The sequence below is a fragment of the Varroa jacobsoni genome, unplaced genomic scaffold, assembly GCF_002532875.2.
Source record: "Varroa jacobsoni isolate VJ856 unplaced genomic scaffold, vjacob_1.0 scaffold_15, whole genome shotgun sequence".
Classification (NCBI taxonomy): Eukaryota; Metazoa; Arthropoda; class Arachnida; order Mesostigmata; family Varroidae; genus Varroa; species Varroa jacobsoni.
The window spans coordinates 72,107-84,476 of NW_019212917.1; the positions used below are offsets into that span (position 1 = coordinate 72,107).

The 12,370-nt window shown below is 38.5% G+C and overlaps 1 protein-coding gene across 2 annotated transcripts; it reads right to left on the reverse strand.

The window, feature by feature from the left end:
• Positions 1-66: 66 nt before the first annotated feature.
• Positions 67-7,877, reverse strand: Ppcs (phosphopantothenoylcysteine synthetase). 2 transcript variants are annotated; one of them, XM_022848210.2, is made up of 3 exons: positions 7,487-7,526; positions 6,323-7,272; positions 67-1,539 (listed from the first exon to the last, which is right to left on the reverse strand). In XM_022848210.2, exons 1-3 carry the CDS (start codon positions 7,509-7,511, stop codon positions 1,531-1,533), a joined length of 984 nt encoding a protein of 327 aa, XP_022703945.1. In that variant the 5' UTR covers positions 7,512-7,526; the 3' UTR covers positions 67-1,530. The 2 variants fall into 2 exon arrangements, with proteins under 2 accessions (XP_022703945.1, XP_022703791.2); XM_022848056.2 differs by lacking the exon at positions 67-1,539 and having other exon boundaries at positions 4,420-7,272; positions 7,487-7,877.
• Positions 7,878-12,370: the final 4,493 nt, after the last annotated feature.

The window sequence follows — 12,370 nt, forward strand, 5'->3', positions numbered from 1 at the left end:
TAAAAAGCTGCTTAATGTTAAAAAGAATAATATTCGTCCGTCATTAAATTTTGATGCGGCCTATGTGCTCATGATAAGAACTATGATCAGAGTTTTTACATTTATTGGCTAAAAACCATATCTTCATTTTACTGCTCGTGCAATATCTTTTTTTTTGTTTTTTTAGAGCTTTTATACTACAGCTCAAAAACAAGTTTTTGACTTGCAGTCTAAAAATAAAATCTTACGTTTTTCTTTTAGCTAAAATTTTTAGGCAAAAAAAGTATTTTCAGCTATCTCTAATATCTGAAGAAAATTGAATTTCGAATGTCATATTCGGTATGTAAGACGTTAGGAATTATTTGAAGCATCTGCCAAGCCAACTTAGTTGAATTTCCTGAATAGTGAGCACTTACATTACCACTGCGCTATTTCTGAGCGCTATTCACGTGCATAGATTATATGCAGATGATATTCTTATAATATGTGTAATATCAGTCAATCATATTTTCTAAGTTGTGCAGATATCATTTAAGTACTTGAAGCATTTATATACATTTATACATACAGTTTTATGTGATTAATATGCAACTGACGTGATACAAGGCCTAATTAAAACATCAATAAAAGTATTATCTGCTGTAGTAGGCCCGTACTAATCATCGTTCTATACGGAATTAGATGCACATAATGTACTACTTTAGCTCCTTGCGAATCATTCGCGGTTTCCCATCGTAATTTAATACACTCGAAGGCAGTATGTGTCACATTCAGATACTTTCCTTAGAATATTCTCGACGGTTTCAAATGAACTCGTTGTTGCTTTCGCTATATAATAGACAAAACTAGTGTACATCTGTGTTATGAAATTCAATGGGTTTGCGTCATCTTTTACATACGGAGATCTTGAAAAGTGTTCCCATTGAAAGATCTGCCTGGGAGTCAACTTCCCTATGTGTTCACCATACCGTTTCTCACTCATTCAGCTGGGCTTATGGCCGTTTTAAACGAGAACCAAAAACGCTAGTCTTTTTCTTCTTATTGTTATTGAGGATTGTTTATTGTTGTCTGTGCTGATACCGTAGTTAACCATGTCACTGGAGTTCCCACCCAGCACAGTGAGCCTAAGCTGTTTGCCATCTGAACGCGTACCATCGACTTGCTGTTAGGTTCTACATAATGGCTCGATCATGAGCGTTGCTGGAGTGCTCGATCCACAGTACTGAAACCCCCTGGGTTCAACTCAACATCGTCCTCTTTCTGTATGGATCGTATCAGTTAGCTTCGTTTCTAAGAGGAGGCTGTCACCCGCTTTTAAACCTCATCCATAGGGGATCTGTAACGAGATACTACTTACTCCGGATAAGCAGCGAAACTTGCATTGCGCCACCACAATTGCAGCAATATTGAAAGTCCCAGAAGAGTAAACAATTAAAGGTAAATAATAACAACGGGGAAAATAAAAACGGCGTCATCAGTAACGATGGGCAGTTGCCACAATTGCCTCAGCCAGACGTCGTACGCGTTTCTACATCGGTATGGTGCGTCACCTTAATTCCCCTGCAATGAAAGTAAGCCCTTTACATACGATTGGCATGTGTACCTATGTGCCTGAGTATAAGTTGGTATTTTGGGCCTAGTGAGAAAAGGAGTTAGTCTCACGCTACTTGTGAAGAACATGTGAATTCGGCTAAGTTCAAGTTTAGAGGTACTGCACTATGCGGTAATGCAGAAGGTGTGAACTGATGTACAATTACTATCGGCGTAATAGTATTCGTGTTGGCGTGCTATGCAAAACAATTGTTCTGTTTGGTATTATACCTTAATAGCTATTAAAATTACTCATTTCTGAAGAGTTGACATCCTTTGCCGTTTAACAGGTTACTAATTACGATTTGTTTTCAATGAAACAGAAATCAACCCGTAATAAACGTCTAAGCGACTACGAAATTCAAATTACCCCTGCCAGATACTAAATTACTTTTAAGTGGAGATAGAAATGTTCGTTATCTTATTCTGAAATTGTCTAGAATATTCAATTGAATCCGCTAACGCTGAACACCTATTCTATCCAAATTTGTCGTAGATCCAAATATTCATTCTGTCGTCAGGCCACATGGCAAGATGGTACATGCACCATAATCAAAATTTCTCATTCTCATTTCCTTGTCCTCTCCATCAAAAGCAGCTACCCATCAAAAGAAAAATCATGCGACCAACACGAGCCGAGTAGCACAATAGAAAAGTACTACTAAGGTCGCTTAACTGTCGATACACCCTTCCTCTCATGTTGTCATCCTATACCTTTATGGGCAGGTGTCATTCACCGACCTCTATAGCGTTTTTATAGGGGATACCCGTCATTTGTATGACTGATTTAAGTGCTGATCATCACTGTCGACAAATCGGACGTGAGCTTAGTCTGCAGTCTCCAGCTGAAGTCTACTTTTTGCTTTTGCATGCACTCGTTATCACCGAGGCCACGCAGCCAGTGCGGAAATAAGTCCGGTGATTTATGCGCTGGTTGTTCACGAAGAGGTGTTGTTCGGTTAATGACTTCTCTGTTTTTTGGACATAATAAACAGCACTTTAAAGCATGGGTTTGGCGATGTTGGTGAAGCAGTAGCTCGTTCCTTCGTTGGCTTTTGTTTTCTGAGTAGATAGTGATGAAATCAATTGAGACGATCGTCTTACCAATGATATTTTTGTTTGTGTGTTTTTTTCCGGTGCATTTGGCTAAGTTTGTGGGTAGATTCCAGAGTTGATCCCGAGAGTTTTACTGACTGTCCGGCTGCCGTCCGTGTCCTTTCATAAGTACAGCCGCTCGACTTAGTGTCAAGCCTGTTACCACTAGCCCGAACTCAAAATATATTGAGAGATCTGGATCCACATAGCGCAAAGGCTCAGGTGGATGAGAGAGAAACCACAATTGTCTGTCATTTGTGGTAGTTTCAAAGGCTTGACTGCTCCCAGTATTCGATATATATTATGATGTTCTCCATAGATGAAAGGTCAGACTAAACAGCACAAAACGAACAAGATATGTGTGGACAGTTAACGAAGTTTCGGTGAAATCCTGAAATATTGCATACTGCATTACACTGCTGTCAATCAGTACAATCATTATTATTATTACTTGCTGAACATTGTCAATCAGTATAACTATTATTATTATTACTATTTTGTAGTAATACGGGGATACGACTACTTTTTTTTACTAGGGCTACCCAACGTTGTTGCACTCTTAGTAAAAAATCTGCAATACTTTGTTTCTTGTGTGAGGTCTGTGTATGTTCGAGAACTATACAATTAATTGCTTAGAATTATTCAACAACTAGACGAACCTTTTCTGTTCCAGTTATTCAATTACTTTCTCTCGCTCTTAAGATGCGCGTGGATCTGTTGCGCACGCAAATATCCACCTCTTTAAATTTTTAAAACATCTAGTATTTTCAGCATTGAACGCCCAAACGTCACGACAACGACAGAATTCGTCCCGTAAGAGAAATATATCCTATTATCATACCTTGCTATAATATATCCAGTTATTGGAGCATCAGCTAAAGTTACCTTGCCTGAGAACACGAGAGAATAAAGATCTGTTTTAAAGTACTGCTAAGGTGCAATTCACACGGTACTGTGAGGCTAGTATATAACCGCAATGTATGGTCCAGCATAACGTTACCAGTTAAAGGACTGATACCGATATTATTCTCGATATGCTGATGACCGTACTCATATCAATATGACCTTTCATATCCTAGTAGGCCTCTTATTTTTTGGCTCCTTTTGTGGTCATTAACACTGTACGTCGTGTTCTCATAGATATTACGATAGGTCGCCCTAGTACAACAGCATCCTTGAGAACTGGTACAGACTTAAAAAATGTTGCATTATGCTGCTTCTGTACACGTATGTGTTATGTTTTTGTTTTTTCATCGTTTCTCAGATACCTAGGATAAATCTGTAGCTGCTTAGCGGAAGTAAGTACTTTAACATAAAATCCAAGAAATACAATTTAGTGGAATACAGTAGTCACGTAGTAGACCGCGCACCTTCAAACGACGAATGCACTCAATAGAGGCAGAAAATATTGGGTTCTAAAGGTTTTACGACAACAATAGCCACCAAAAAGTTGTTTTGAAAAAGCGGACAATCGATAAAATTTAAACAAAAATAATAGCGATCGCAGTGGTACTTCTAATGTTGCAACGCAGACATGTCATCATCGTATTACTCGTAGGCATTACATAATGCCCATCTTATCCAAATTTCTCCAAATAATGGTTTCTAAATATCTATGATCTGTATATATCCACGTATATATAATTATTTAGGTATCATAAATCTATGTAACATATACATATATACAATTATCTGCTGCTATTTTCTTAAGCTAGCTTTTGATTTTACAGTATCAATAAAGAAAGACAATAGAGATATATTTTATATGTAGATATATAATATATATAAAATAATATAGTAGTTATGGACGGAACGTGGTATTGACTTCAGAGTCGAGTGAGTCCGTCGCCTCAGAGGGATAGGGCTTAGAAAAATAATTTTTTAATTATTACTTATTTCTTCGGTGGCCGAAGTGGGTTTCTATCAGTCCTTAATAACTATTATTTTTTCCTTTTATTACGCACATGTGTGCAGCTATTTACATATATAAAGCTACTGTTATTCCAAGATGCCTCTTATATTTCATATATGAAACCCAACGATTAAACGATGATTGGACTTTGATAGCTTGTGAATATGCGAAAATTTAATGAACACTTGTTGGTCCAAACAAATCAACTTCGGGCTAAAACCTCCTCGTAGGTAATTACCATGTTTTCACTAGCGTTGTATTATACATTGTTATACAATAATGTTAATGTAACGTCCCATTTTCATAAATAAAAGAACCATTCATAAATAATCAGCATTTAAATGTAATTAACCTCATATGCTAGTCACTCGGTTATAATCTTCCTTAACCATTGTCAACCACCGTTCTCAAAGCAGTTTACTTACGATTCTGATCTTTTTCGTCTGCTATTCTTCGTCTTGGTAATCTGGTTGATAAATTTGCCAACCAGATGTACATCTCATAAGAAACAATAACAGCTTTGATTACGGATAGACAATACTGTCTAGCCTCATCGTGAACTTGATCTCTGAGCTGTATTATTATTACGAATATTACTGCTATTATGACCATCGTTGGGGGGTACGGCGTTTTCAAAAGGTCGTCGAATTCAAAGCATTTGGAGAAAACGATAAACTTTGTTTTGTTGAAGGTATTGCGTAGGATTTTATCTATATAGAGCTTTTGAATAAACTGGATAAGATAAGTTTTCTTGGAAATGAAGACATGAAAATACCGTAGATTAACACATTTCACCTTTACACCCTTTTAGGTAGCTAGTTTGCTTATTATAAGTTTATTGTTATTGTCGTCGTCGCCGTCGTTGCAAAACGCGTCCGGAAATGGCGTGATTACAATGTTGCCTTTCCTAACGACTCCAACCTGCCTAGTCATCAATATACAACGAACGTTGACATCACTCATTCTGTAATCGTTTCACCATTATAAAAGTTGCATCAACACAGCAACACATGTCGCAGGGAGCTAAGTGTCCGTAGTAGTAGGAGTGGTATAAGAACGGGACTTTTTTCGTTAATATCGACACACGGTGCATAACGCATGCGTCAATACCTACAGTACGCCTATTATATGTTTTCAGGTTAGACATTGAGCTTATTATTAGTTTTCCCTTAATTTTCAACTTAATTTTCAAGTCCTATCGTTAAGGTAATCACTTTTATTAGAACACTGTGTTTAACTCATCATGGGACTATTTTTTTGGAGTTTTACGTACATTATCAAAACAAGTTATGATAACTCTTTATAGTGTTTATGACTACCAATTTTTCCCAATGAAACAATTCTTGACACAATTGTACCCATATCGTTATCCTATTTCATCGAGTAACCATAATGACCACCTTGTCGTTTTCATTCTAAAAACAAAAAATCGAGTCGGATTTTCGGCTGAAGATTTCAACCGAGAGTGACCCATTCATTAAGAAAATTGACATAACGATAGGCAATCCGATTGAGTTTTTTCCGACTCCGATACTTCGCTGCCATCAGCGTATATTTTTTGACAAAGTCGAGTCAAACCAAATTATACAGCACCGCCAGCTAGAGGCCCGTTATCATTAATACTCGGGCACACTTGTTCACCTTGTTCATGCCTATATCATCTATTGTTTGTTTCTGCTGCATACGTTACTGTTCGTTCGGTCATACCTATACCGTATGACTACCAATTACTGTGCAATCCTGTACCTCATAGGATTTCACTCGGTCAATAGTTTCCCGCGCATTAAGAAACGCCTGATGAAGGACGCTGAGCTGTGCCACAATCTTCTTTTCAATCTCGCTACCAGCTTCGATTTCTTCGCGCGTCATTCGTACGTCGATTTTTTCCGTTTTGCTAACGAATGTCACTCGTTCTTTGCGCGAATGCAGCTCATTCGCAATTACCCAACTGTGCTTGTAGTTCTCAAGGGCCCGCTGTGCCTTGTCTAGCAGTATGTTCTCGTCAGTCTCAAGTTTGAACGACACAACGAAGGCGTCCGGCACCCAGAGGCACACGAGGGGTTTAAGAACTTTCGGTACTAGGTGGAAGGTCATGGTGAGCTGGGCATCCGAGTTAATCTTGTGTTGGGCCATTTCATCGGGCGGGACATAGAAATCGCTAACGGCCGCCGCCAAGTAGAACATCGCCCGGGATGAAAATGCACGAAGGTGCTGAGCTGATGCGCGAAGCAAGAATAGGTAGTCAGCCAACGTCGTGAATTTGATTTTTAGAAGGCGATTTTCTGCGCGCACCTGTTCGTAGTCGGCCATGATTTCCTGCAATTGCGGCCGAGCCTTGTCCGCGATGGTGACCTGACCGTTCTGATAGGAGAATAGGTCGAGGACGTTGTCGTGAATTTTTCGTGAAAATGGCTCAAGCGACTTCGATCGATGGAGAAAGATTGCAACGTAACCGGCTTTAAGGAAGTACTCAGCGCTAGCTGCTCCACGCATGCCAATGCTAAAGTTATCCACGAAGCGTACCGTGTTATGTTCTAGAGGAACTGTTGTGCCGCCAGACGTTATGAGCACAATTTTGGTGTTCTCGCTTGTCTGGTGGAACTCGCAGAACTCTTTAATTCGTCTAGACTTTTGTTCGAAGTCTAAACCGGGCTTGTTCCGGTCGAAGAAGGCGTCACACTCAGCCATAGTCGAATCTGAAAAACATTACATAATAAGCACTTACTGTATTTTTTGGTGCTGTCTTTCGCTTGCGTCTTAATCCAGACTTTCTTATTGTACGCAATAATAATGCTACCAATACGTTCCATATTATATTAGATAAAAACAAAATCAACGACACTGACGCCTCGAAATGTTCCACTATAGGTAAAAACGTTCAATTAAATCGCTACCCACTGCTGTAATTACCTCTAAAATTTTGTAGCGCTCCCATGTCTTCACTGTGTCAGAGGTCACAGTGAAGTCACATCTAGCATCGGTCAACATCGAAAAAACACTGACTTTGAACACCGAATGAGCAAAAGGTGATCTTCGGTCCTGCGAACAATTACAGCTGCTTCGCACAATCACAGCGGTATTCCCTGTATTTCCTGTTTAGGCGATAGCTATCTACAATCTTTTGCATATACCATCACCAGTATTACGGGTACTATGAATATAAACAGTGCACTGCCCGTTCTTTTTTGTCCACCCACTGATTGCCATAAAACAGGTACTTCCTGTCTAAGCGACCTCACGGTCCCACTTGCTGACGTAAAATGCAAATCTGGTAGAGGTTGCACTACAGCCATGAACTATACAGCAGCGTTGTCATATCCATTTTAGTTATCAGATAAGTATATATCGCGATGTCGCGGCTGCAGCGTGGGGAAGGGGTGGGAGCAAAAAGGAGCCAAAGAATGGGGCAAAAGGAGGGTATTTCAGGAAAGTCTGTTTTGGCAGGACACCCTGATGGTAACGTAGACGGTTTTTCTCTGTGTATGATCGTTTGATCAACTCCGCGATTGTTACTGGAAGCGTTGGTGACTTAACATTACTTGTTTGACGGCCATGGCTACTACGTGCGTGTCACCAAAATGCGCCACAGCCATCGAACTTCTTTTTAATAGGATAAAACAGCTGTGGGTTGTGTCATTTGTTTGGTTTGTCGTTGTTGGCTATCCCCTTTGTATTGTCGTCATGGTTTCTCCTTATGGTTAACAGAGTCGTAACTATATGAATATAAATTGTTGGCGTCGACCTATGTAGCGGCAATAGCACCACCAGCAGATGCATGCTATTGTACATAGCGCTGGATCCTCTCTGTTGGATTGTTGCAAAATCATAGAACCGAGCCCCACATCAAGCTTCGTTCGCTTGGCCAAGGCTATGAGCTAGGCTTTGCGCCTAGCGCATCATTCATCGCTAGAAGCCTGCCGTGCGGCTCCTGTCGTTTGCCCCGTCAACACCATAATCACGTTGTTGACGGGACGAACGGAGTGCAATGCTAACCATGTCATCGCGGTGGACAGTGAGCGCTACTCACAGGCCGACAATGCAATAGAGAGAATGGTATATATGAACAAGCGATGTGTCTTAGCTCGATGAGGTGTCAAAGACGAAGTCCAGTGTGATAACTCTATCTGCGAATGTCAACTGGTCCAGTGCAAGACAAAAAAGGAGAACAAAGCGTATGAAAAAACCGGTAAGGTCTAAAATTTGCCAAGAGAACAGTTAGCTTTAAGTAAATTTTTTCATTGCTCTTCGAAATCTTTCGGCACTTACCCGCAGGTATATAACAAAAATCGGATCATGCAGGATGGGAAAGATCAAATACTAAAAAAGGTTGGGAGCCTATTTTTGGTTCTGTACCGGTAATATTAGCTACATTTGACTACACCACTACCCTAACATATGAGTAAAATGAAGACTCCAATTGTTGAGTGTCTTTTTCCCAAAAAAATTGTCCCAACTTGTTTAATAAAAGCTATTCAAGGCAAGCAAGTTTGATTTATTATTTCAAAAAAAAAAGATATTACGAACAATATTCGCAAGTATCCTGCAGGGTATACATAGTTTATTTAACTTTGCTTGATTTGTTTCAGAATTTGTTCCTTCGGCTCGTAGTTGAATAACGTATTGCAACGCAAAGGTTAATAAAAGGAAAACCGCATGTTCAGAGAAGGATTCAACTGGAGCAGGAGATCTAAATATTAATTTCATATCTCGTTTGGTTATAGGCGAAAAATAGGAACCTCCTACAATATTTTCGTCAGTAAGTTATATAAACTAGTCCAATCTTCGAAAAAAACTATCGAAAACAATCAAAATCAAAACGATTTATCATAAATAAACATATGAACAAATCCAAACTCGATGCGTTTTCATATTTTTTTTGCGTAAAGAAATAGACTGATTAAATACGTTGTATTGGTTACACGCCCTCATTGGTTGCACGCCCTCGTGATTCCGTCGAGGTCGATTCGCTTTATTTAATAGGAGTGATGCATTTACACACAGCAAATTACGATCACTGTCTTTCTTATACACGTTAATTTCACTGTGATATTTTTCCAACGGTTGAAGCTACGTCAGTTCTCCATACGATTATATATGCTCAACTCCCGCATGTGTACTCTCAAAGCGACCTATAATCGTAATTTGTGTTCTGGATTAGTGTTCTCCCGCAAGACCTACGGTGTTTCAAAATAAACCAGCAAACTTAGCAACGGGCTACCCTGTATCAGGTTTATTTATTGTTTCGGCTAAAAATTTAAATCGCCGGTGAAGCTGACAAGATAATCTTCTATAATTTAACTTCTCTCTGCTCCAGTCGGTCATCCATAAGGTTTCGACTTCAAAGGTCCCCTAAATATTCTCGGAAAGCTTGAGCTCAAAACATAGCTACATTTCAAATATATAGTGGCATTAATATCCATGTCAAGCTATATAGAGCACCTCATTTAAGTTACCCTCGTAAGTAGAAAGAGAATGATTCGATAATGGCCAACAAGGTCGCCTCCTTAAGGCTTATAACTTGCCTTGAACCAGATCATTCCTTTAGGGTGTTTATTACATTCCCTTATAATTCTTCTGGTGTAGCAGAACCTCCTCGATCGATGTAAAAAAATTAGATAAAATCAAAAAAACAAAGAATGTTTATATGAGAATTTTATTTTTGTCAGGCATCTTCGGCGAACGCGCCCCAGGGGAAAAATCTCGTATTGGCCAAGTCGTTATAGTAATCGAGCCTATCGAACAAATGAACAAAAGCTATTCTTTTATTTTACTGTTTACTTATAGCACCTTATAGTACTTAGAGATTGATTTTTAAGTTGAAAAAAAAATTAAATGATTTTGACGAATAATAGAACTAATCAATATGTATACACTTATATATATATTGAGAAGGTAGTCATACTAGATTTTTACAAACTTAATAACTAGATTTTTACAAACTTAATATAAATAAAAATTAATAATTACATGCAATTTTTGTATATGCCGACGAGTTCTTCTGGTAGTCGTTTTTATTTATTCGCCGTTCACTTCGATTATGGTTTTCACTGGGAACCTAAACTGCTCATTAAATCATGTGCAAGAATGACTTTTTTGAATGTGCTAATAACTTAGTTAATAGTACTATAAGTAATGAAATATTAGCACCTCTAAACTTGCTTAATTCTTATTCAAATATTTGCTTGCACTTATAAATGCAAGTAGATCTTGCATTTTCTAATTGGAAAACACTTTGTTCGCCAAAAAACAACCAACATTTCTATGTTTTTAAAACAGAAAAATAATAGATACAACTTTTGGGCTGATAGTCGGTCAAAAGCTGCTTCAGCCTATGTAGATTAAGGTTCTACACATGTTGAGTAAATTATTGCTCCATTTTATGAAAAACGCTTTTGGTCCGGCATCCGGCCTCTTGCATAGACTTCTTCGGTTTCGTTCCCGTTTTAAAATAATGCCCTTGGTTTTTTTGTTTCATGCTATACAAGTAATGCAATGAATTGTGCTAATGGTGTCCGCATTAGCGCTTACTGGACCATCCAATTTTGACTGTGAAGGTTGACGTATTGCGCTCTTTTCAACTGCTGAAGCGCAAGCACCGGTTCGCATTCGAAGTGCTTTTATTACTAAATACTTAAACAAAATACTTAACAACCTAACTAGGCAGGGGGTGATCATTATTAACATTGAAGCATGAACAGATCAAAGCAAAGAATTAATCCATGTTTGGTGCCTGATGTCTGCTCCGGCCGTCCAGTCAAGTGTTGCATGCAGCTAGGAAACACAGAAGTGTTTAAGTGATCGCTCAAGAGGACTGAACCCAATGAGTGTTCGAAGGGAGCAGGTCCTTTGCTGGGGAAGATGGCAAAAAGTGTCAGAAGTGATTCGGTTGACTTTGCTACCGTCTTTACAATCTTTGGAAATAAAATGCCTCTCGATACAACTGGCTGCTGTGAGCTAAAGGATGACACTCGGTGTATCATGCGAAGGATTTTTCGAACAGACGTTGCCAGTTGCTAAATACGATTGTGACTCCACACAGTTGTTCGTAAGATACTGGCTATAAGCCAAGCTATGTCACAACGCTATTTTCCAAATAATAAAAAATGTCTGTCGTACTTGATCGCGTTGAAGGACGAATCGACGATGGCGACACGAAGTCATATGGAATTACAGGTCCAAGATGTTCTTGCCAGGACTTATTCATTCCGAGTAACGTTTGTTTTTTAATCACCGTTGCGGAGTAATGCGACTTCGTTTTTTAATCACTTTTGCAAAGTAATGCACTCGCTTTCCTAATACTATTCCTATATTATTGGGTCACCCATAATTATATAAAATTATAGTATGTCGTGAACGTCTCGCATACTTTTTACTGATGTACTCATAGCCCATACGATATCTGTTGCTTATCATCTCGCATTGCAAGTATTTACTGTAGAAATAAAGAATGTAAGCAAGGTCACAATAATTAGATAAGTAACAGTAAAATGTTAATAATATTAACTACAGCTTATAAACAAGTAATATATTTTCACATAGTAATACAAATGATATTTTCATCATTTTTATTATGAGCCCTATGCCTAATCCCACCCTCTTATCTTTTTCTACTTGCAATTCCGTACAAACGTGCTCCACGAAACGGTTTTTCATAAATTAGAATAACATCTTTTAACTAAATTAGATAACGATCGAATGTGGTTCTTCTCTATTATTACGCTGATTTTATTATATTATTAAGCATTACTTACCTGACTTTCTCAAGTTTATCTCAAACGAATCATATTTGATTCT